Genomic DNA, 25,152 nt, shown 5'->3' with positions numbered 1-25,152 from the left:
TTAGTATAATTATTAATAAGCCCTGGCTGCAGGTTCTGCTACCCACTCCAATGGTCTAGGTTCCCAAATGAAAGACCTTTATATTTGATAAGACTTAATCAGCACAATAGCTGGGCCACTGCCTAAGCTCCATGCAGTTAATCCTGAGTTATTACTGATTCTGTGTTCTATCTTGGCTTGGATCTAGTTGGGCGGCCCTCTAGGCCATGCTCTCCCTCCCAGCTCCTTCACATGATGGTGATGCGTCTCTGTCCTCCACTCTTCAGGCGTGGCATCTCTCCTCTCTTCCACATTCTACCAGCATGGCAGATCTCCCTCTTTCTGTCCCAAGCCCAGGAATCCTAAAATCCTGCCTCTGTCCTCTCCAGCTATTGGCTGTGGGCATCTTTATTTACCAATCAGAACCAACTGGGGGCAGGTTTCAGGAAGCTACAAGCAGGCATTCTTGTGCAAATAGTTTTCTAGGGAACATAATTAGCATTAGAGCTACAGTTAATTCTGTAAACAGAAGTCCATCAACCCCCTCTCTTTAATGGTCCTAAATCCCACTACAGATCTGTCTCTCATTCTTCTTCCTTGATCAGTTCCCTCTGGCTCTCTCTCTTCCTCTCATTTCCTCCCTCTCCCTCTCTTCTGCTTTCTTTCCCTCTACCCCTCTCTCTCTTCTCTCTCTCTGTAGATATAATAATGGCATAATCATAAGTATAGGAAGTTACTGTATAATCTCTGATCCCATGAATGAACATGTACTGAGAAGGTTAGGTGATTAGAAGCTGGGTCAGCATCATCAACAAGATGCTAACAGCTTATGAAAAAGTATGACATTGACATTGTTTTTATTTTCCCGTTTATGTGGTGGTGTTGCAGGCAAGCACTGTACTGCACAGCACAGCTATTCCCTTCAACAGATGACATGTTCTCAAGGTTGGATCTTGGTTTCCCAAACAATTTGCCCTGAAAAAAAGAATTTGCAAAACAAAATTCGTTTAGGATTAGATCCATCTGTATACACACTTAAAGGTAGTGCTGTTATTATTAATTTAGTCACTAAAAAAATGCCCAAAGTTGTTTTCTTGGAATGCCATGCTTACTTTAGTTTTAAAAAGTGCTTCTTGCATAGCTGCTTCTCTCACCACCACAGCAGTAGACTTCTGGTACTGAATTAACTGGTCTAGGATGCAATGAAATCGTGCCTAATTTCCGATCCCAACCTGGAATTTAAAAACTAATTAGTGATTTGTTATAGGGCTACTCACTCTGAAATTTTAACACACAATCTTTTATCAAACTGTGTACAATTTTAAAAAAGTATTTTAAGACACTTAAAGGGATATAATTGAAATATGGGTGCCAGAGAGATGGCCAGCGGGAAAAGGCACTTCTAGCCAAGTCTAACAAATTGGATTCAATCCTCTGGACCCAGATAGTAAAAGGAGAGAACAAACCCCATCAGTTCACTGGTGACCTCTAAATGAGCACTTGTATTAGCACACATATAACAAATAAGAATGCAATTTAAAACTTTTTTAAATGTAGAAAAGGGGGATTGAATCAAAGTTCCTTTCTTTAGTTTACAATTAATAGATATTATTAGATCATATTAAAATGTAATAAAAATCATTGGATGTCCTAATCTTAGAAAACTGTTCTTCTTTCCTATATCATCTGGAGGACAGTCTGTGTCAACTTTGTGTCTGTAATTGTTGACATCTCGAAATTCATGCCTGCTGGAGCCCCCATCCCGGTCATAACTCTTTACAATCCCTAGCAGGCCCTTGTAAGAGGAAGGGTTTAAGGAAGGTATGGGTTGAATGCAATGGCCTTTCATAATGAGGCAAAGCATTTTAACAATGGCATTATAACAAAACTTTAATATTGGGTTTAAACACACTATAGAAACAAGCATGTCATAATATGAAGAATGAAAAATATTTCATTAATCTAGGGAATATGACTAGAAATGCTTGTAAGTAAGATACTAAGGAAGGAGATAAAGAGATTTAGGGAGTGGTGGTTACAGGGCAAGATCCACCCCCCCACCCAAGTTTTTGTTGCTGTTGTTTATGCTTACTAATGCAGGCAGATTCCTAAGTTCCAGGCCATCCTGAGACAGAGCTAATTTAGATCCAGGTGTAGTCAGAATGGTAATCTCAGGACATGGTCTCACCTGGTTACTTTTACAAAGGCAGGCAGATCTCTGAATTCTTTTGCAATGTTGAAAAAAGGAAAAATAAAAAAGTACTTGCTGCCCTTTTCCTAAGTTAAGGAATGCTAATTCATGGGATGGTCAAGAGGGAACCTGGAATAAATAACTGAATTAATATGTAACTAAAAAACCACTTTTGATCTGTATGAGATGAGCCAGCAGAGAGCAATACAGTTCTTTTTAGAATTTTTCTCTAGCAAGAGTTGAGCTGTCTGGAGATCTCTAGAGAGCAAACACAGCTTTTCAAGAATGTTTTTCTAACAGGATTTCTGATTTCAGTTGGGAAATTCATAGAGAGCGAACACAGCTCTTTTAGAATTTTTTATATCTCTTTTAGATTTTTTTCTATCAGGATTTCTGACCTTAAATCCCAAGAATTACATAGAGAGCCGACACAGTTCTTTTAGAATGTTTTTGAGGGACCCTAAGGGTTTTTTCCAGTCCCACCCTCCTTACAGCTTCCCCCTCCCACCTGGTGTTAAGGTTAGGCCAAGTTCTATTCTCCACCCACAGGAACATTCTTGAGTAAAAAAATCCTCAGAATGACCCTCTGGAAAGTCCCAGGTAGAGTTCAAGTGCAAGTCATGCTTGCTAGCCAATAGATTTAAAGGTCAATATGCTTAGTCATTACATTTGACTGTAATCTTGCTGATGTAACCTGTGCCCCCCAAAAGTATAAAAACTGCTTGTAGTACCCATTCGAGTTCACCTTCTTGTCACTTGCCTCGAGGGACTGATTTGAGGGCTGACCTTGACATGCCATAAAATAAACCTCTTGCTTTTGCATTGATCTGTGTCTTGGAGTCTCACTCGAGGGTCGGGGGAGGGGGAAGGGAGTGGTCTTACATTTGGGGGCTTGTCTGGGATTTGAGGAGATGCCCAAGGGACCCAACCAGGCTAATCAGAAGGAAAAAGACAGCTAAGCAATGGCCTAAGTAAGTCTTTGTCTTTCTTTCTTCTACATTTACTTTTGACACTCAAGCATGATGTTGGCTGAAAAGCCTCTGGTCTGATGCAGTCAATTGCAGTAGGCAGATGTGCCTTAACATGGTGACCATGGGAAGTCTGGAGGACGCTTCAGTCTCCCTGCCCCCCTGAGTGAGTTGGGAGGACTCTGCTCCTTTTGGAAATGGCAAGACACAGTATCAGCAGGAGCCGACCAAGTCTTGCTATAACCTAGGTTCTGTACCCGTGACAGGGGTGAACTGTCTGTATAACCTGGTTTCTGTGCCCATGGCAGGGGAAAACTGTTGATTGTCTTTCTCTGTGTTGGTGTTGGTTATCTCATTCTGTGTTCTGGGACTTGGACTGATGACCTTTTTAGACATGGGACAGACTGAATCTACCCCATTGAACATCCTAGTTAACCACTGGAGGGAAGTTAGGGAAAGAGAAAACTTGTCAGTAGTGGCAAAGAAGAGCAAGTTAGTGTCTCTGCTCCTCCGAATGGCCCACCTTCAAAGTAGGGTGGCCACCTGTAGGGACCTTTCACTTGCAGGTCATCAAAGCAGTAGAGGAAAGAGTCTTTAGGCCAGGATCCCTTGGGCACTCAGACCAAGTTCACTATATAGTTATCAGGAAGGATCTAGTCAAGGAGCCCCCTCCCCCTGCCACACCCACTTAAATGTAATCTGCGTGACAAACCCAAAAGCTTGGCTGCAGTCCTGAGGCAAAAAGTTTCATGAAAACTAGTCTCCTGGAAGTTCTTTGGCATCCTGTAACACAAATTTGTTTCAAATTTGTCCCTGAGAGTTTTACATGCTTTCCTTCAGTATTGTTTTGTCATAAGTGCCTCAAGGAGTGATTTGACAAATAGCTAAGTTAGATTGACCTCCAGCAATGTTCCACTATCCTAGGAAATTGTTGAGCCAACCTTGGGCTTTGAATTTAGTAAGAATGCTGCTACTCATTCAGAAGAAATGCCTCCAATGTAGATAGTGAAAGAAATCAGGCATTGCAATTTACTGAAAATAAGAGCTAGAAATTTCAGGGCTAATTCTACAAAGTAACTTAGAATAACAGCTGAGTCACTCCCATATGCAGGAATTTACAATGGCCTAGGAAGAAGGAAGGTTGTGGTCTAAGAAGGAACTAGAGTAAATACTTAGAATAACAGCTGAGTCACTCCCATATACAGGAATTTACAATAACCTAGGGAGAAGGTGGATTATATAATAGACTAAAATTGGAACTATGCTTTATGCCCTTGCCCCTGGCTTCTAAGAATAAGCTGACCGTAGGTAGAGCTGATTTTTATCCCAGTTGTAAACACTGTCTGGTTCCTGTTAGCTTTTATGTATGCATTTCTATGTTTTGTATAAAGAGTCATTTTGCATCAGGTAACCTCAGTGTACCTTGCATGACCTTAATGTATCCCCTAACTTCCTTGTTTTCTTCTGTAATATAAGTCGGATGCTCGCCTTAAGATATTACATTCAGATCCAACACTCTATCTGGTGTTCGTGTCTGTTTGTCTTTTTTTTTTTTTTTTTTTTGCCAACTACTTGCCCACCTGATTACCAGAACCCTGATTCTCTCGTGGGTTGAGGGACTGACTGAGTCCAGTCCACTGCAACCCCCACCCCCTTGGATAAAAGCATTTTTGTCTCCGAGACTCTTGAAGGTCGTGGCCATGAAGGAGAAGAATCCCGTAGAGACCAACGACTCTGTGAAGAACATCCTCCAGAACCCTCCCACAGTGGGTCTGCTTCTGATGGATCCCTCCCACAGTGGGTCTGCTTCTGATGGATCCCTCCCACAGTGGGTCTGCTTCTGATGGATCCCTCCCACAGTGGATCTGCTTCTGATCCCTCCCATAGTGGATCTGCTTCTGATGGATACCCCAGTCCCTTAACCCCCCTACCATGGCCCTGATTCCCATGGCCCCCTTCAGGAATCTTCCTTGAGCCCTTGTCCAGCATCCCTTTACCCTACCCCCTTCCTCTGGCATCAGCAAGGGGAAGGGGGGGGGGGGATTCTTGGAACCAGGACCGGCCATGGGGACCTACAGCAAAAGGACCTCTTCACCCAATACAACAGTACTTACCCCCTCTGAGCCTATGGGCCTATAGATGAGGATGGCAATCAGGCTGTGCAATATTGGCCCTTCTCTTTTTTTTTTTTTTTTTTTTTTGTTTGTTTTGTTTTTGTTTTGTTTTGTTTTGTTTTTCGAGACAGGGTTTCTCTGTGTAGCCCTGGCTGTCCTGGAACTCACTTTGTACACCAGGCTGGCCTTGAACTCAGAAATTCGCCTGCCTCTGCCTCCCAAGTGCTAGGATTAAAGGTGTGCACCACCACCGCCCAGCTATTGGCCCTTCTCTTTGGCCAACTTGTACACCTAGAAGGCCCAGCCCCCACCCCCTGCTTTTCAGATAACCCTAAGGGGCTGATTAATCTCTTTGAGATTGTTTTTTGAGATTTACTCATCAGCCCACCTGTGATGATACCCAACAACTCATGAGAGTAATCTTCATGACCGAAGAGTGAGAGAGGATAATGCAGGAAGCCAAAAAGAATGTCCCCTCAGACACAAGGGCATCATCAATTGACCAGGCTGTCGTCTACAGCGGGTGTCTCCTGACTAGACCTGGCTGGGACTTTAACACAGCAGAAGGTAAGTGGCACCTGAAGGTCTACCGCCAGGCTCCATTGGCAGGTCTCAAGGAGGGCTGTACTACAACCCACAAATTTGACCAAGGTATGTGAAGTTAGACAAGGATCAGATGAGTCACCTGCTGCCTTTCTAGAGCGACTCATGGCATTCTGTCAGTATACACCCTATGATCCCAGCATCGAGGAGCACAAAGCTACTGTGACTATGGCATATATAGACCAGGCTAGTAGAGATATCAGGAAAAAGCTTCAGAGGCTAGAGGGATGACAGGGTAAGTCACTGAGGGGTTTAGTGCAGGTTGCTGAGAAAGTCTACCATAACAGGGAGACAGGAGGAGAAGGAGCAAAGAGGAAGAGGATGAAAGGGAAATGAAAAAAAGAAAAGTGACAGGAAACGAATTTACAGAGAATCTTGGCTACAGAAGTTAGGGAAATCAGAGATGAGAGACTCCAACCAGAGAGAGACAGAAAACCCCTTGAAAAGGACCAGTGCACATATTCAAGGAGAGGGGCCACTGGGCCCAAGAGTACCTTAACAAATAGAAGCCTTGGGCGGGAAATCCCAGGCCTTGGGAAAATTGCTCCAAAACATCGAAGGTGTTAGCCCTGGGTGAAGACAGTGATTAGGGGAGACAGGGTTTGGACCCCCTCCCTGAACCCAGGGTAACTCTGAGAGTGGAGGGGAAACCCAATCAATTCTTGGTAGACACAGTGGCTCAATACTCAGTCCTTCTCCAAGCCGATGGCCCTGTTTCCAAAAAATAATCTTGGGTCCAAGAAACCACTGGCAACAAAATGTATTTATGGACTACCTGAAGAACAGTGGACCTAGCAACGGGCCAGTATCTCACTCATTTATGGTCCTCCTAGACTGTCTTTACCTTCTGTTGGAGTAAGACTTACTCGCCAAGATGGGGCCCAGATACATTTCCTGCCCAACAGGCCACAACTAACTGGCCTAAAAGGAGAACCCATGGGTGGAGGGAAGACCTCTCCCTGACGGCTCCCTGTTGGGAGCCGAGCAGTTTTCTCCATGAAGGTCAGAGACAAGTGGGTACTGCTGTGGTGAATGGCATAAATGTCATCTGGGCTGAACCTCTACCCCACCCCCACCCCCACCCCGGGCACATCTTCGCAGAAATTGGAGCTAATTGCCCTCACCAAAGCCTTGGAACTTGGGACTGGCAAGAAAAATAACATCTACATGGATACCAAGTATGCTTTTGCCACAGCCCATGTCCATGGGGCTATATACCAAGAGAGGGGACTGCTCATATCAGAGGGGAAAGAAATAAAAAACAAGCAGGAAATCTTGGATCTCTTGGATGCCCTGATGAAGCTGACAAGTGTGAGTATTATTCATTGCCCAGGACATCAGAAGGGAGGAGAATGGCCCAGGGCAATAACCAGGCAGATCAAGTGGCTCAAGAAGTGGCTATGCAGGAGCCTGTCGTGGTTATGGGCCTGCAAGAGATACCCACTAGGGAATGGGACTGCACTAAGGGATGGCCTCACTTAAAATATATGGAAGAAGAAAGAATTCAGATTACTAGCCACCCTACCAACTATTACCTAGAGAAGGAAGGACAATGGTGCACACAAGAAGGGAGAACTGTGCTCCCCAGAAAGCAAGCAAAAGACTTACTTGGCCAAATGCACAGATGGACTCATTTAGGGGATAAAAAGCTTGTCCAAGCAGTCAAAGAATCTAAGGACCTCAGGGTTTTAGCCTGAGATACAATACAACAGTGTAAGGTATGCTAGCTAGAATAAACAGGGCAAAAGACCTAGGGGAGAACAGCCTAGAGTATATTGGTAGGTCGATTTTACAGAAGTTAAGCCAGGAAAATATGGTTGCAAATACCTTCTAGTGTTTGTGGATACTTTCTCTGGACGGGTTGGGGCTTTCCCCACCAAGCAGGAAACCATGGTAGCCAAAAAGATATTAGAGGAAATTTTCCGAGGTTCAGAATACCCAAGGTAATTGGATAAGACAATGGTCCTGCTTTTATCTCTAGGGTAAGTCAGGGATTGACAGAGATATCGGGGACTAATTGGAAGCTCCATTGTGCATACTGTCCCCAGAGGTCAGGGCAGGAAGAGAGAATGAACAGAACCCTAAAAGAGTCCTTTAACTAAATTGTCCTTGGAGACTGGTGCTGACTGGGTGGTGCTCCTTCCCGGAACACCACCTACCATTTTAACCTGACCCCTTTTGAGATCCTGTATGGGATCCCCATTCCCTTAACCCTGGCTCTTGACCTCCCTACCCCCTAGAGTGACTTTTCAGGCTGACTAGGATCTCATGGCTTGATTGCAAGCTTTCCAGATCAGTCACCAGGAAATTGTGGCCTAGACTTAATGCCCTGTATAATGCCGGTACCCCAGAGGTTCCACTCGAGTACCAAGTTGGAGATTGGGTATATGTTAAGAGACACTGTGCTGAAAACTTGGAAGCAAAGTGGAAAGTGTTGTTCCTGGTGTTGTTGACCACCCTGACCTCCATTAAAATAGATGGAGTAACTGCCTGGGTTCATGTAACTCCTGTCAGACCAGCACCTGCGCCTGATGCCAACTGGATAGCAACCAGACACTCAAGCAACCCCCTCCAACACAAGATCAACCGCCCTTCTGCAAGGCTAGAGAAACCATGAGATGGCTATGGTGTATCTTCTGGTGCTGAGCCTCAGCAACCCCAGCCCCCCAACCCTACCAAAGTGACTTGGCAAGTACTCTCAGCCACTGGGGATGTAGCTTGGTCCACTACAGAGGAACACCCACCTTATATTTGGTGGCCCGACATTTGATCTCTGTAAGTTAGTGGTGGGCCTTGACTGCTGGGATATCCCCACCCTATAGACACAGGAGGAGGGACAACCTGAATGTGGGGGATGAGGGACTTGTGAATCTAAACCATGTCCCAGAAGCAGCCTTAGAGGGTGGGGCTTAGGGTTCAGACACCTGAACTTGAGGAGTATCCTGCGAGAAACCCCCCATATATGTTTGCCCCCGAGATGGGAGAAGCCAGCAGCATGTCCATCAGTGTTGGGGAACCAACCACTTTTTCTGTGCTACCTGGGGTGTGAAACATCAGGAAGTACATACTGGAGACCATTCCAGGGATAAAGAATCAATGGCCAAGGTGAGAGAAGGGCTAGCCAAGCAGAAGAAAGAAAGAGAACAGAGTCAAGGCTGGTTTGAGTTTCAGTTTAACTTCTCCCCTTGGTTAACCACCCTCCTATCCACCTTTGTTAGGACCCTAATTGTTCTCCTGCTATAGTTGAACAAGCTTATAGCCTTCATAAGACAGAGAATAGGAGCAGTGCAGCTGATGGTCCTGGGCCAACAATATGAATTAGTTACCCAAGAACCTCGAGCATAGCTCCAGGATTGGAGCTTGCACAAGAAAAAGGGGGGGGGGGATGAGGGACCCTAAGGGTTTTTTCAAGTCCTATACCCTCCTTACAGCTTCCCCCTCCCACCTGGAGGCTAGGCCAAGTTCCATTCTCCACCCACAGGAACATTCCTGAGTAAAAAATTCTCAGAATGTACTGAGAGTCACCTGACCCTCTGGAAAGTCCCAGGTAGAGTTTAAATGCATGTCATGCTTGCTAGACAATAGATTTAAAGGAAAATATGCCTAGCCAAATCAGTTTGAACTGTAACCTTGCTGATGTCACCTGTACCCCTAAAACGTATAAAAACTGCTTGTAATACCTATTCAGGGTCACCCTCTTGTTACTCGCCTCAAGGGACAGATTGAGGGTTGACCCCGACAAGCCAGAAAATAAACCTCTTGCTTTTGCATGGATCTGTGTCTTGGTGTCTCACTTGGGGGCATCTTGAAGTAAGTAACACTGACGGAGGGTCGGGGTCTTACATTTTCTAGCAGTTATCAGAGAAGGCTGTTTGAAGAGGGAACAGAGCTCTTTTAGAATTTTTTTTCTGATTTTCAGCCTGGACATCTCTTCCCTCCTGACTCTAGCATCCCTCCAGACTGCAGCTGCTTTCTCTGGGGATAAGAGACAGGCGGGAACTCTTTCTCAACTCTACCACTCTTAAACTCATATTGTAGCCCAGGTCAGCTTTGAACTTGCAGTCTGCAAGCTTCAGCCTCAAGAGTAGCTGGTTACACTTGTATCATTGGTTTTCTGTTTTTCAGTAAAAAGACAGGAATTTTTTAAAAGGAAAAATTAGCAGTGCAGGCTATGACAGGTAGTAGAGCTTTGAGGTGAACCATGCTGAAAAGCAATATGGGTGTGAATTCTTCCTCTTTCCTCCTGGTGTGTGATTTAGTTAGTTCATGAGACATCTTGGAAACTTGGCTCTCCCTGTTTAAAACAATGGCACTCAGTCCAGAGAGCTGTATAGGGACTAAATCTGTGCCTGCCAAAGTGTGAGATCACCCCATCCCTCAAATGTTGGGGACCATTCATTTAGAAGCAATTCACTCAATGAGCCAAAGTTAAGCATCAATGGCTATGGTGACATGGGTACATACTGTCTAAGTGCGTGTCACATGAACATCCAGAATCCCCTCTGCCCACTTTGGGGACCCTCACACAGGCCACAACATACAGATGTGCTACCAGGGGAGTGTAGAACTTCTAAACCATGGTGTTAATTATTGTTATGGGCGTTTAAAAGGATTCCCTCAGCAGAGCATGGGTGCACTCAAGAATCCGTTTCCAGTGCTCAGCAGGTTAGCTTCTGAGGATAGTGAAGGGCCTTCGCTCTTTTGGTCTCAGATGCAGGGAGCTAGAAAGGAAGGAAGAAGGCTTGGGTATTGACTTCTTTCAACTCCTAGGTCTGCACATGTATTTCTGCCCCTAGTCTGACTGGTCCCAGCCATGCCCTTTGAGGCTGTAAGCCCCCATGACATGCTGATCTTGGCCCACTGGCAAGGTCAATCTCAGCTAGGTGATAGCACTTACCACTCTCATAAAATGGCAGGGAATAGTCTCTTTGGTAAGATGTTTCATTATGCCACAAGTCTGTAGGCCTTGACAGTCTTCTTGAACAAATGCTTCGAATGAGCGTTTGCTGGTCTAATTGAGGCTGATACGGAGTTGTGCTCTTGAGTGGAATTGTCAAGTCTATAAGGGGTCTATATTAAAACAAAAATAGCTTGCTGAGCACCTTTGGAGAACTGGCCCATGAGCTGCAATCTAGGAGTCAAAGCATTTTTTTTTTTTTAAGCTCATCTTGATGTTGTGTAGAACAGTTGTAACCTTCCCATACTCGTCCCAAACTACCCTCCAAAAAATGTAAGCAAACAAGAAATCTAAATGTAATGGCCAATAACTTCATCCACTCCTGGGCGTATTCATTTACAGACCTGGCATGCTTGAGGCTTGGGTGTAAGTACACTGGGACACTAGGCGGCCTGCACTGAGACCTTGAAAATATACATGTATTTTGTTTTGCAATGAAGGATGTCAACAAAGACTAAGAAAGCTTTTCAAGGGACTTTTGCACTAATAGAAAGAATGGGAACACCTTCATGTTGGAAACAGGAAGGAGACATCAGAAGTGTATCCATAATGCATCTCATTGCTTCTGGATTCTTTTTCCCATCTTGGAATAAGATTGGATATAGTCAATATTGTTTTTAAAAAAATGTTCTCCAACAAGGCACTAGATAAACTGTGTAAGTATACAGGTACACCTGTCATTTCTTCTCTTGTTTGTTCTCTATTAGAGGACTCAGTTCTAAATAGCTTATTAAGTCATGTATGATGGCACACACCTATAGTTCCCAGTGACTCCAAAGGCTATGGTTTAAGGTCATCTGAGCTCAGCTTGAATTTTGAGACCAGCCAGGGTAATGTAATAGGACCTTATCCCGAAAATTTAAAAACAGAAGTTACTCTAAGCAAATAGTTGATCTAGTACCAAGAGCCCTGTACTGGGACTTGGAAGTTATGGATTGCATTTTAAGCCTCACATTTACAGAAATTGTGTGACCTTAGTCAAGATATGTCACTTGGCCCATGGAGATGACTCACTGGGCAAAGGCTGTGACCTGAATTTGATCCCTGGGTTTTCTGAGTTCCACATGTGCTCTGTGGCATGAGCAGGCAGACACACAATAGCTACAATTGAGAACTAATGACATACCATTCCTTTGTGCTGTGTTTCTAACAGGATCAGGATGAGTTCAAAGTTGCTTCCAGCTTCATAATCTAAATGTAGACTCTACACTGCTCTAAATACAGGTGGTGTGCCAACCCCACCCCTGATGGGGGTAACTGGAGGTCAGTTAGACAGCAATCAACTAAGAGAAGGGAAATTATAATATATAGGAGATGGTGAATTCAAACGATGAGAATCATGCCAAATGCATTATCTGCCTTAGAATGTTACATCAATTCTTTTATTTGGGAGTGTGATACTCAGAGAATGTGAAAATTGCCCCAAATCAAACATTTTATAAGTTCCTCAAGTTGACACTTTTTTTTTCCTCCTATAGTTTCTAGCTTTTCTGAACCAGAAAATAAGGTCAACACATCTTTGCTTATCATTTTTTGCTTTTCTTTTCGTGAAAACCACACATGGATCGGGAGGAACCACATAGACCAGACTTATAACTCTACTTAGAATGAAATCAAATGCTAGAAAATTTCAAGTTGATTTGCCAATTTGGAATTCTAAACTACACGTTTCTTGAATTTCATAGATGATTTAGTAAAAATCTTATATTTATTGCTGATTGTGGAAGAACTATGTTCTCTTTTGAGAAAAATCTGTGAAATAGACAAAAGAGTAAACAAAAAACAAAAAAGGACAAAGTACTAATAATATTACTACTTGTGAAAAATACAAAGCAAGCCTGCTATTGTCAATGCTAGAGACACAGCTCCGTGGTGGAGCCCATGCTTCACCCACTTGGGCTTTGGGTTCAATCTCAACACTTGAAGTTCCACAAAACCAGAATAAAGAAACCCCAACATTTTAAATAGTTTGGTATATTTCCCCCCCCCCTTCTATCTGTCAGGGAACACTTGTGATTCACAGTATTATTATTGTTATTATTACAATTGTGCAGCTAGGAACTGGAGAAATGACTCAGCTCCTACTGAGAACCTGAGTTCAATTCCCAGCAGCTCACTTCTGGCCTCCATGGATACTTTCACTCAGGTATACAGACCCACATACATACACATACATAATTTTTAAAAATGAATCTTTGAAAAAGATAATGCACCCCACTTTCCTTTACTTATCATTTTAGCTATGATGATATTCTTAGAAATTAAGACTTAGGGCTATGTCTCACCTTGGAGCCTTCCTCCCACTGTAATCAAAATGGAGTCTTGCCAGTTGTCCAGGGTAATAGCCTTTGATGTCCCTTCCTTGGTGAGTGATATATAGCCTAGAGGAAGTAGGTGAGAGAGAAGTGATCACTATAGTCTATTCTTCCCAGCTGGTGTGTGATAGATAATTTATCTGGGCTTTGTGCCCTGTTCCAAGCGATTGAAGCCAGTGGAATTTTCCAGCCATGTTGGTTGTTATTCATAATAAGTGTCTTTTTTTTTTTTTTTTTTTTTTTTTTTTGGTTTTTTGAGACAGGGTTTCTCTGTGTAAGCCCAGCTGTCCTGGAACTCACTCTGTAGACCAGGCTGGCCTCGAACTCAGAGATCCGCCTGCCTCTGCCTCCCAAGTGCTGGGATTAAAGGCATGCGCCACCATGCCCAGCAATAAGTGTCTTTCTACCAGCCCTGAGTTTGTGGTATTGGCTGGTTTCCCTTCCCCAGTAACCTGTAAAACCTGTAACAGAATATCATTTTCTTCCAGGATTCACAGGGAAATACTTAGCATGCCATGTATTAGGTCAAAAGATTACGGAAAAGAAAAAAGGAGGAGAGGGAAAGCGGGTGGAACTGAGTGGGAAGAGAGCAAGAAGGGATAGAAGGAGATGAGACAATCTGTAAAACCAGCACCAAGGAGAGACACCTCAGAGCAGGTTAGAGCACTGGCTGCTCTTGCAGAGTACACAGATGAGTACCCAGAACCCACATCTGACAGCTCACAATCTCCCATAAATAACTCCAGTTCCTGGGATCTGATGCCTTTTTCTGGACCCTGAGGCTACCTACACACATGCAGTACACACACACACACATATACATATATATATATATGTGTGTGTGTGTGTGTGTGTGTACACACACATATATATACATATACATACACATATACACATACACACTCAGGAACATACACATAAAATGAAATAAATAAATCCTTAAAGTCAGTGAAACATGTTGATAATTGCTGAAACATAGGAATTAAAAATGTTTATAAGATTCCATAGTAAGTTTTTTACTTAACTGTAATAATTGGTTATATAGGACCACAGTGTGGAGGCATGTGGTAGTAGGTCAGGGGTGGGGGAGGGTTCTAGTCTCATCTAGGGGAGCTGTGTAGTGAGGACAGACAGGTCTGTCTCTCCATATCCTTGGCTAGCTCTGAGCTTTATTACCATCTTCCTGCCTCAGTGCTGGGATTGCCAGTAGATGCCACCACCTTGGTTCTTGTTTTGAAGCATAGCATAAACCACCTGCATGGGAAGAAGTATGTCTGGGGTGTGCGCTTGAGGTGTGTTTCTGCAACCGAAATGCAGAGGTTTGTGGAAACCTTACCCCCCCACACACCCGTGATGGCATTGCAGGGAAGTGGTAGAGGCTATGGAGATGGTGCTTAGAGGCGGTAGGTCATTGGTAATATTGAGAGTGGAGAATAGGATGGACCCTTACACAAAAGCTGTAAGACTAACATACAAAAGGAACCTACTGACAGAGGTTAGAGGACAAGCTGATGGGACACTAAGGAGGGCTGGGGCTGGAGCTTGAGAGATGGCTCAGCGGTTAAGAGCACTGACTGCTCTTCCAGAAGTCCTGAGTTCAATTCCCAGCAAGCACATGGTAGCTCACAACCATCTGTAATGGAATCCGATGCCCTCTTCTGGTGTGTCTGAAGACAGCTAAAATGTACTCATATAAATAAAATAAAGAAATCATACACACACACACACACACATATATATATATACATATATATATATATATACACATATATATATATATACACTAAGGAGGGCTGGGTGTCTAGGGTTTCCTAGGCTAAGAGTGTGGGGAAGAGCCTCTAGGGGAGGGAAGTGACACATAAACCAAGACTAAATCACAGCTGAGTTCAAGCAGAGTATGTGTGGATGTGTTAGCTTTTTGTTACTGTAACACATATCAGATAAATCTTCTTAAAAACAATAAAGGACCATGTGCATCCCCTCCCACTGATGCCAGATAAGGCAGTCCTCTGTTACATATGTAGCAGGAGACAGGAACAGGCCCATGTATGCTCTTTGGTTGGTGACTGAGTTCCCGAGAGCTCTAAGGGGTCCAGTTAGTTGATACTGTTGTTCTTCCTATGGGGCTGCAATCCTCCTTCAGCTGATGCCCCAGAGAAGGAGGATGCTGGAGGGATGAGGTAGAAGTGGGTGGATGGGTGGGTGGGTCGGTGGGGGAGCAACTTCTTAGAGGCAAAGGGGAAGGGTGATGGTGTGGAATTTCATGGATGGGGACCAAGAAGGGGGACAACATTTGAAATGTAAATAAATAAAACAATTAATAATAACTTGCAACTGGCAAAAAAAGGAAAGGAAAGGAAAGGAAAGGAAAGGAAAGGAAAGGAAAGGAAAGGAAAGGAAAGGAAAGGAAAGGAAAGGAAAGGAAAGGAAAGGAAAGGAAAGGAAAAAGATATCATTATAAATGATGTCAGCTGGAGTGAAGAGCTCAGACTGTTCTTCCAGAGACCCTGAGTTAAGTTCCCAGCAACCACATGGTGGATCACAACCATCTGTAATGGGATCTGATGCCCTCTTCTGGTGTGTCTGAAGACAGCTACAGTGTACTCATATATATAAGTAAAATCTTTTTAAAAATAAAATAAAATAAAAACTAAATAAAGGTTATTTGGCCTTATGGTTTCAGTTTGTGACTAATTAATTGTCCCGTTGCTTCAGCCACACAGCGCGTCACGGCACGGCAGGAGTGCATTCTGAAGGTTCCACCATCCCTCCCTCTATAGCACCCCTGGCAGAGAGACCAGGCCTTCAACATCCCGCCTTGGAGGACCATTCAAGATCTGAGTGACTGCAGGAGTCCGAGGGGGCATGGCTATCTAGTGTGACTCAAAGCAAGTGCTGGGCAAGACAGGTTCTGTCTGTGCAAACAGACCTCGGAGAGCTCTAATTTTCTGAACAACCACAGGCTGTCTGAGCCTGCCTAGTAGCTAAGATAATAGGAGAGGGAAGTTGGCCCAAAATAGAGAAGAAATGACATTGCTGAGTGTGTAGGAAGTGTGTGTGTGTGGTGCCACTTAGACAAACCTCTAGTTCTTAGCACTGGGGTAGAAGGTGCCCGCCCCCTAGAGTCAAGAGTTTTGAGGAATCTTGACTGAGCAAAGGCATCTGGGACTCGGTCCTCAGGGCTGCAGTGCTGTCTACAGCAGGCTGTTTGATCTTTTCTGACATCATCTGTACAACAATGTCTGCTGAGGCTCTCAAAAAGTTCATCCCGCTCTAGCCATTTCTTCGAGAATAGAGCCACCCTCCACTGGCTTCCAGTAGTATGACCCGCTGCAATCCCTAGGAAGAGACCCCCTGGCCGGTCAGGCAGAAGTGGCGAAGAGGTGGGGAGAGGGAGCAGCTTACATGGGGGAGGGCGGGGAGCAGGCCGAGTGGAGAAATGAGATTTATGTGGGGGAGAAAGAGATGGCTCATTGTATTTCTAACTTGCCTCTCTTCCTTTTGCATGTCCCGTTCACTTAGCCACCCCTTTCCCACCTTGTCAGAGCTGCCTGTTGAACCAGGAACTTAACGCATGCTAGGTAGGAGTTCTATCACTGAGTCTCAGCCACCCCCCCTTTATTTTATTTTGAGATAAGGTCTCTCTGAATTGTCCATACTGACCCCAAAACCCACAATCCTCCTGCCTCAGCCTCTTGAGGTGTTCTCCACCTTGCCTGCCCATCTCCCTCTGATTCTTTAGTGTGAGTTTCTGGAACATGAGAAAGCTTCTAATTCAGCCATTAAAGTAGTGACAGAAACCAAAAAAAAAAAAATCATCTCAGGGAGAAATGTGTCTGGCTTGGTACTCAGCTTCTCCCCTGGAGGCTTGGTGTGGGGGAAAGGATGAATGAATGGGAATGCCCCTTGTGTCAGGCCATGCTCATTGGCTACTGATTACTGAATCAGTCATGGAAAGCCCGCCTAAGGTGAGCGGGTAAGCCCACTGCATCTGCTTACACTGTACGTTATTTGCATGTCCCTGATGGCTTGGAAAGGTTCAACCTACATGAGACTAGCTCTGTCCCCTGGAAGGATGGTGGCAACCAGAACGGGATCTGGACTTTGAGAATATTCAGTATACATGGGTGAGTTCAGGAGTGAGTTGGTCTGTCTATACAGTACCACCGCCAGAGAGATACCATCATGTGCCCTTCTGAGCCATCTGTGCTGGGCCTCCAGCCTCAACGATAGAATCCCATTTAATTATCAGGCACCTAGCAAAGTAAACCCAAGCTCCCTGCTTTTATAACAGTAAAAGGAAGCTCAGAGAGGCTAAGCAAGCATTCTGGATACTACACAGCTAATAAATACCAGAGCCATAAAATGATCTCATTCCCTAAATTCTGTGCCTTATTCAGAGCCATCTATGGCGTATGTAGGGTTAATATTTTCCAGAGAAGTTCAGCACTATTTCTGTTTGGACTATGTAATTTTCCTGCTTCTAGGCAGACAGCAAGCAGGTTTGGGTTCAATCAGAAGAACTGATAAGAAGCTTGGATATATTTGCAGTGTTCTGGCATGGGGGTGCTCTCGAAGTTCATCTCATGGTAAGGTCAGCCATATCTAGACAATGTCGTAATGACAGCAGTGCATGCTGCAACATGTTCAAGGAGCTTGGGGCTAAATATCTCAGCTAAGGATATGAACAAGTATAGAAAATGAGATTAAAGGCAGGTCTGGAGATAGCCAATGTGCCCTCTTACCACCCAGGATGAACTGTCCCCATGGTATTTCCTCAAGGAATGGCAGGGGAGGTTCTGTTTGCTCATCAGTAAAATGGGAACAATAGCTACTATTTTCATCAGCGATGGGACAAGAGTAATGAGAGATCTGTAGCTGGAGACTGAAAGGTGCCTTCTTTGTTAGCTGTCTTTCTTGGTAGAATGAGCTGACCCTGCAGTGGTGTCTGAATATTTCAGACTGTTATGGTTGATATTTCTCTTAGTCACCGTTCTGCTGCTGTGGAGAGACACCATGACCAAGGCAACTCTTATAAAAGAGAGTGTTTAATTGTAGACTTGCTTGCTTTTTTAGAGGGCTAATCCAGGCCATCATGGTGGGAAGCAGCACAGTGTTGGAGCGGTAGCTGAGAGCTTTACATCCTAATCCATAGGCAGCAGACAGAGAGAGACTGGAACCAAGCCCAAACATCAAACATCTGAGCCTACAGAAGCATTCTTATTCAAACCATCACATTTCACTCCCTGGCACCCACAGGCTTATAGCCTCGTCATAATGTAAAATGCATTTAGTCTAGCTTCAAAAGCCCCCCATAGTCTATCACAGTCTCAACAATGTTTAAAAACCCAAAGTTCAAAGTCTCTTCTGAGACTCATACAATCTCTTAACTATAATCCCCTATAAAATCAACCAACATAGGCCAACCAGATCACATACTTCCAAGTACAGTGGCATGGAATATACATTACCATCCCAAATGGGAGGAAATAGTCGTATTAAGGAACTGCTGGACCAAAGCAATACTGCAGACCCCAAATTCTGTTATCTCTGTCTGACATCCAAGGGTTTAGATGACTCTTCATACATCCCACTCCCTCTAGGTTTTTTGTTTGTTTGTTTTTTGTTTTTTCGAGACTGGGTTTCTCTGTATAGCCCTGACTGTCCTGGAACTCACTCTGTAGACCAGGCTGGCCTCGAACTCAGAAATCTGCCTGACTCTGCCTCCCGAATGCTAGGATTAAAGGCATGTGCCACCTCAAGTGGCTCCCTCCACTTTTGTTGACTGCAATATCTTCTCTCTCTCTCTCTCTCTCTCTCTCTCTCTCTCTCTCTCTCTCTCTCTCTCTCTCTCTCTCTCTCTGTCTTGCACTGGTTCTACTTCTGGCGTGGCGTTCAACTCTCCTTGACAGGAATTCCACCACACTGGCATAGCCAACAAACAGCTTTGGATCTCCGATATAATTTAGGCTTACAGAGCTTCAAGCAATGGCCTCTCCAGGCCTCTGTGCCAGGACTCCCCTGCTACAAGCCTGTCCTAGGGTGGCTTTCCTTAACCATGGAGGAAGAGTCCACATCCCCTTTCCTGTATCTTTCTTGACTCTAAATCTAGAACTCATTTATTTTTATAATAACTTAAAAACAATAAACAATTCTAAAATTTTTAAAAAGAAGCTAACCCCCAGGGTATGAAGCTTGCTGCCCCAAACTTCTTAGTTTCTTAGTCTCTGCAGGTTCCATAGCAGAGACAGATGGGAGAGAGGGCTTAGGCCTTATGGATGGTACCTGCTGACTCCCAGCAAGATAAACCCAGCACAGTAAAGTATACCTATAGGGCTTATTATCCCATGTGATAAATGGCCTTGGAGAATGAATGAAAGCCCACCCTTGGTCTCACTCTATGCAGTCAGCTCTCATATTGCAGAGAAACATGGTGGGTTTTTATTTACCCCAAGAACAAATGGTTCTGGTTCAAAGTTTGAGCTTTGAGTTCCCCATTCTTCCTGGTGAAGCCCATTCCAGGAGAAAACCAACATCTGTATCATACTTTGGGTATTTGGAGTTCCCTGGTTGCTTGGATTCTGCAAAGAAGGTATTCTTATCTCACAACTTTAAAAAAAATTGGAGTTGGAGATTGGTTCAGTGGTTAAGACCCCTGAATGCTCTTCCAAAGGATTCTGGTTCAGTTCTCAGCATCCATATAAGATGTCTTACAACCACCTATATCTCTAGCTCCAAGACCTAATGTCCTCTTGTGGCCTGCAGGGGCACTTGCACACACACACACACACACACATGCATGAATATTGTTTACATCTTTTTAAAAAACCCTACAAACCCCACAACTTTCTCTAAACTCAAGGACTCGACACAACCTCCCGCCCCCAGCAGCAGTTGCTCCTCATTGCCTGAGAAGTAGGGTAGGTGAATCTAGTCCCCTGGGCACCACCTTCCTCAGCCTGGTGGGTTCTGTATCCAAGAGAGCCTTACCTAGGTGGAATCGATGGGCGACGCTCTACAAATTCTCGTAGTCGGATGGTCGACATGACTGAGGGGCATCTTAGAAAGCTGTGGAGAGAAATTTCACATTGCCAGTTTACATACATTCTCGGGCATTAGCTATTGCTCCAGCTCAGATCTGGATTGTCTCCAAAGGCAAGCCCTTGCTAGGCAGGTAGACCTGGACTGCTAGAAAGGTAGCTGAAAGCAAGCCAATAATAATCAAACAATACATTTAAACATTCATGTGAACAAGTTCATAATGGGGAGGGAAAGTGAGTGGGTGGGAAAGAGGCCTACTGTTTCTAGAGCACCTCATAGACTGCCCATGCTCTGTGTGCATAGGTTGTTTACTCTCTTCATAAAGAGAGCTGAGTTGCCAATTTGCATGAGCATGGCAACCTCTGGGTAGCCAGAGAACCCTAGATGGAGACTCTTTCGGCCTGTGTAAGCTACTTCTCGGCTCTGTGAATTGACTACAATACCTCTTTGTAAGGTCCAGTGAGGCAGTACTGTGTGGGGGAATGCTCTGTGACTTAAAGGCACTCTTGAGAAAGGAGAAACATGAGTTTGTGAGCCTGTGACATACAGCAGGCAGCATACTCTAACTAACAGCATTCTTGGGGCAAGTCTGCAAATCACTGTGACTATTTGACTCACAAGAAATTAAGTAACTTGTGCAAGTTTCAAGGGAGCCAGGGCTGGAGTCCTGAGACTCAAGGGCCATCATCCTTATTACTGAGTTATACCCAAACAACCCAGGGCACCAAGAGACCTCAGCCAAAACAAAACCAGGACTATTCAGTAGGAGCCAGAAGGAAAAAGAAGTAATGGGGAGGGAGAAAGGGTTGGGGGAAAAAATGGATGTGAGGCCAAGGCTGCCCCTCCTCCTTTTATAGTCAAGTTTAACTCACCTTCAGGGTCCCTGGCTGCTCTGCTTTCCCTCTCAAAATTTGTTTCAAAATCCCATCTTTTTAAAAATCAGTTTGAAATTTCTCAATAGCAACACACTGTAATAACTAGAGTGGTTAGTGATAGATCCCAAGGAGCCTGTTTATCACATAGCATATCCTCCCCTTTATGGCTGCATGGTGTTCCTATGCCATATTAATTCATTTACTCCCCTGCTGCTGGGAACCTGGGCTGAAGGGGTGTCTCAGCTACTGTGAACATGGCTGTGTCTCTTCCACATGCACTTTTGCCTTTAGTACTGCTGTGCTTTGTTTTGTCTTGGTTCTGTTTTTGATGGAAGAATGAATAAAAGAAAATGTGGTTAAACACGATTGAGCTCTTGAGAAATCAAACCCTTAATGTTGAGGTTTTTGCACGTGATGTGGAAGAGGAAGCCAGCATTTAGAACATTTGCTCTAGCACATTGCCCTCTTCTTTTGATGAGCCAATGCTCAGTGCCTAGAAGCTGTGGATGAGTGGCATAGGAAGCAAACCTGTCATGGGTTGCCTCTCTTTGACCGGGCCACTCAATCATTTTTGGAGGGACACATTAAAATCTTTGAGTCACTGGAGGCCTGGAAAGGGAATCTTGAGACTGTGGCTACATTTTCATTTCTCTCCTTTATCTCTTTTTAAAATTTATTTTTATTTATGTGTATGTGTGTGTATGTATATGTGCCTCATATATTTGTGTGCCTGTGGAGGCCAGAATTCGGTGACAGATTGCGTAAAGCTGGAATTACAGGTAGGCGCCAGGGATTGAACTTGGGTCTTCTGCAGGAGCAGCAAGCCCTCTTACCCACTGAACCATTTTCCCAGGCCCAAAAGCACACAGCTCTGTGCTGTCATTCCAACACCATTTACCACCAGAGGCCCCAAGCAATGAGGCAACCTGTTCCAGAGTAAGGCCTTTGCAATTGTGTTTCATTTACTGTTCTATGCAGTGAGGAGATACCATGACCAAAGCAACTCTTATTTTTAAAACAAATATCATTTAATTGGGGACTTGCTTACAGTTTCAGCAGGTTAGCCCATGACCAATTATGGCAGGAAGCATGACAGCAGGCAGGCTGGCATGGGCCTGGAGCAGTATCTGGAAGCTCACATGGTTCTCAAGTTGCAGGCAGAGAGAGAGACTAGACCTGATGTGGGCTTTTGACACCTCAAAGCCTATCCCTTCTAACACACCTCCTCCAAAGAGGCCACATCTACTCCAGCAAGACCATGTTTCCTAATCCTTCCTAAATAGTTCTACCAACTGGGGACCAAGCATTCAAACACTGAGAGCCTATGGAGGCCATTCTCATTCAGACCACCAAAGTGAGCCAAAATACAATTCTTATAAGTTGATTATCTCAGACATTTTGTTATAGTAATGGATAGCTGACTTGGACATCATAAAACATTTTTTTAAAACTGAAAACATAATATGCTCAGAAAAATAATGCTATAATTGTAAAGGCATCCATAATTTATATATCTAAAGCGGCATTATTTATTTTCTAGAAAATAATCTTTGGTTTTGTTTTTTTTAAAATGTTGTGAGACAACTTCTACATTGCCATGGTTATTGTAATTCTTAATCTTAATATTTAATAGTTATTAATATTATATAATATTACTATATTAATAGTTACCATATCTTAATAGTTAATCTTAATGTTTAGTGTTCCCAACACCTTCTAACACCTGAACCCTTTGGTGACTGATTACATCCAAACCATAGCAATCAGCTGTGTAGGGTCATCAGCTGTGTGTAGATAGTTCCTGTTGACTTTCTAGATATATTTTGTAAAGCCCTTTCTCCTTGGAAGAGCTGTGTCTGTGTTCAGGACATTCAGGGTAAGTCACATGACAATATGGAGACGGCATAGGGGTGCTAGACCTGCTTAGCCCCGTGGCTGCAGAGTTGCTCTGCAGCTGGGTATACCAAACTTCTATAAAATACTGAGAAAAAATATTCAAAACATCCCAAGTAGACCACTGTTCACATTCTAAAATAATTTTTAGGGGCGGAGACATAGCTTAATGGTTTCAAGAGCTTGCTGTTTTTTCAGAGGACCGAAGTTCAGTTCCCAGTACTCAGGCATCTAAAACTTCTTGAACCTCCAACTCCAGGGGATTTGATAGCTTCTTCTGGTCTCATGTGCACATACCCGCATGCAGATATATACACATACCTAACACCTGAGTCGAGTTGGGAGGAAGAATTCCTAGCTTTGCAAAGAATTCCAACCGTAAAGTTGTAAGTTGTGAGCACCTATTCAAAATGTGCCAGGTAGTGATGGCTTGTGCCTTTAATCTCAGCACTTGGGAAGCAGATATCTGAATCCGAGGCCAGCCTTGTCTATGGAGTGAGTTCCAGGATAACACAGAGAAATCCTGTTTTGAAAATCCAAACCAAACCAAACCAATTAACCAACCTACCAATCAACCATCCAACCCACCAACCAACTAACCAACCAACCAAACAAACAGCAAAAGCAATCTTCTCATTTAGCCATGTAGCCACAGAGTGAGAGGAGAGAGGCCCAGGCAGTAAGAGACTTGCTGCATTACCGGCTTGGCTTGGGCAGCAGTGGGCAGGGGCCTCCTTCTTCAAAGAAGTTCTCCTCTGAGGGCAGCAAGTAATTGAGCCACCTGTGTGTGGGGCATGCTGTGAAAAGCACACGGCAGAGCTGTGAGACCTGATCCCTTTACATCACTCAAAGGGGATTATGATGCACGGTTGAGTGGAAAGTTGTGCTAAGCAGTGCTGTTCAGGCTTAGAGAAAGCCTGTTTTGAACGTCTCTAACAGAAAGCATAGCTGCGCATAGAATGTAAGGGCAGAAATTGGTGTCAGAGAGAAACCATACAGGTAAGTGACCCAGACTATCAATCACTAAACTTGCTTTTCTACAAACATTGCTTCAAGGGGAACGTAGGGTCAGGGATCTGGTGTTGCATGTGTCCTTTGCAAGTTGGAACTGAAAAGGAGAGCTGTCACTGGGACAAAGGAACCCAGCACTGCCTGGTCTAAAATGACACTAGGCTATGGAAGGCCACTGCTACTAAAGCCATTGAAAGAGGTTTTTAATTGTTCAGGAATATGATTCAAACCAAGCCACCAACCATCACTATTGCACAACTACACAGAGAAGCGAGTCTCAGCCAGGAAAGAGAATGGCTGTAGAATGGTTGTTCAGATACCATAGCAAAACTAAGCCCAAAACAAACAATGGCATTGTCTACAAGAGGCTGGCCTGGAAACAAGGCAGGGCTCAATCAAACAAAGTTTGCAAGTAGGTGGTTTTCCCACTTCCGTTAAGCCCCTCTAGAAACACCCCCTCAACGTGCCCAGGGGTGTGTCTCCTAGGAGACTGAAGTTGACAGTGAAGATTAGCCATCACGACAATTATGACTTTTCTTCAGATTTTCAAGTTTGGAAGTATAATCCTTAAATAACTCCTCTCCAGTGTCTGCTGGGGAGTCACGAGCTGGGGACAGCATCTCTTCATTATCTTTCCTTCCTTCTGTGGTGATTAGAGAGACTTCTCTCATTTGCATAGACTCTCTAAACATTCCCTTAAGCTGACAGGATGGCTCAGTGGACAAAGATACTTGCCACCACGCCGGAAGACCGGAGTTCAATTCCTGGGACCCACGTTAATTTAAAAAAGTGAGATCTGACTCCTGTAAGTTGTCCTCTGACTTCCACATGTGTGCTGCATGCTGCTCTTCCCCCCCCCAAATAAACAGGGGTGGGTTATTTTAAAAATAACACCTGTTTCTAGAATTCAGGTAATATAGAAAAACAAAGAACATTTAAAGTAATATAATCTTCAACCCAGAGAGACTAGTATGCATATCTAATTAATCACTAATTAAATTATGGCTACTACTGGGGCAGTGTGTAGTGTCTTGGTGCCTAGCTGATCAGAATTCCTTCCAGTATGGAGCAACTGTGCTCAGGATCCCTCCCCTGCCATCTACAAACATCCCTTGTAGTCGCCAACTTGGAAAATGCAATCCGCTAGCCGGCCATGACACTTAACACTCCTCAGGCCTCCTCACTGACATCTCTCCCTGCCTCAT

General features: G+C 44.1%; 1 protein-coding gene across 1 annotated transcript; it reads right to left on the bottom strand.

Moving 5' to 3' along the window:
- Positions 1 to 845: 845 nt before the first annotated feature.
- Spmip3 (sperm microtubule inner protein 3) lies at positions 846 to 23,754 on the bottom strand. The gene is made up of 6 exons (XM_021171319.3): positions 23,637 to 23,754; positions 20,118 to 20,195; positions 13,098 to 13,193; positions 10,753 to 10,925; positions 1,092 to 1,211; positions 846 to 954 (listed from the first exon to the last, which is right to left on the bottom strand). Exons 2-5 carry the CDS (start codon positions 20,171 to 20,173, stop codon positions 1,099 to 1,101), a joined length of 438 nt encoding a protein of 145 aa, XP_021026978.1. The 5' UTR covers positions 20,174 to 20,195; positions 23,637 to 23,754; the 3' UTR covers positions 846 to 954; positions 1,092 to 1,098.
- Between the last annotated feature and the right edge of the window lie 1,398 nt (positions 23,755 to 25,152).

Source organism: Mus caroli, unplaced genomic scaffold (genome assembly GCF_978045245.1).
Source record: "Mus caroli unplaced genomic scaffold, Mus_caroli_1 scaffold_1, whole genome shotgun sequence".
NCBI classification, from domain to species: domain Eukaryota; kingdom Metazoa; phylum Chordata; class Mammalia; order Rodentia; family Muridae; genus Mus; species Mus caroli.
The sequence above is the reverse complement of the archived record's forward strand: the minus strand, read 5'-3'. Positions and strand labels throughout refer to the sequence as shown.

Excerpts from the sequence above, each read along its gene's own strand:
- Spmip3 (XM_021171319.3), bottom strand. The coding sequence starts at position 20,173 with ATGTCGACCATCCGACTACGAGAATTTGTAGAGCGTCGCCCATCGATT. Across the intron at positions 13,194-20,117 it reads CGCCCATCGATTCCACCTAG|GCTATATATCACTCACCAAG; the intron begins GTAAGGCTCTCT and ends TACTTCCTCTAG. Across the intron at positions 1,212-10,752 it reads CCTGCCATTTTATGAGAGTG|GTTGGGATCGGAAATTAGGC; the intron begins GTAAGTGCTATC and ends TTTAAATTCCAG.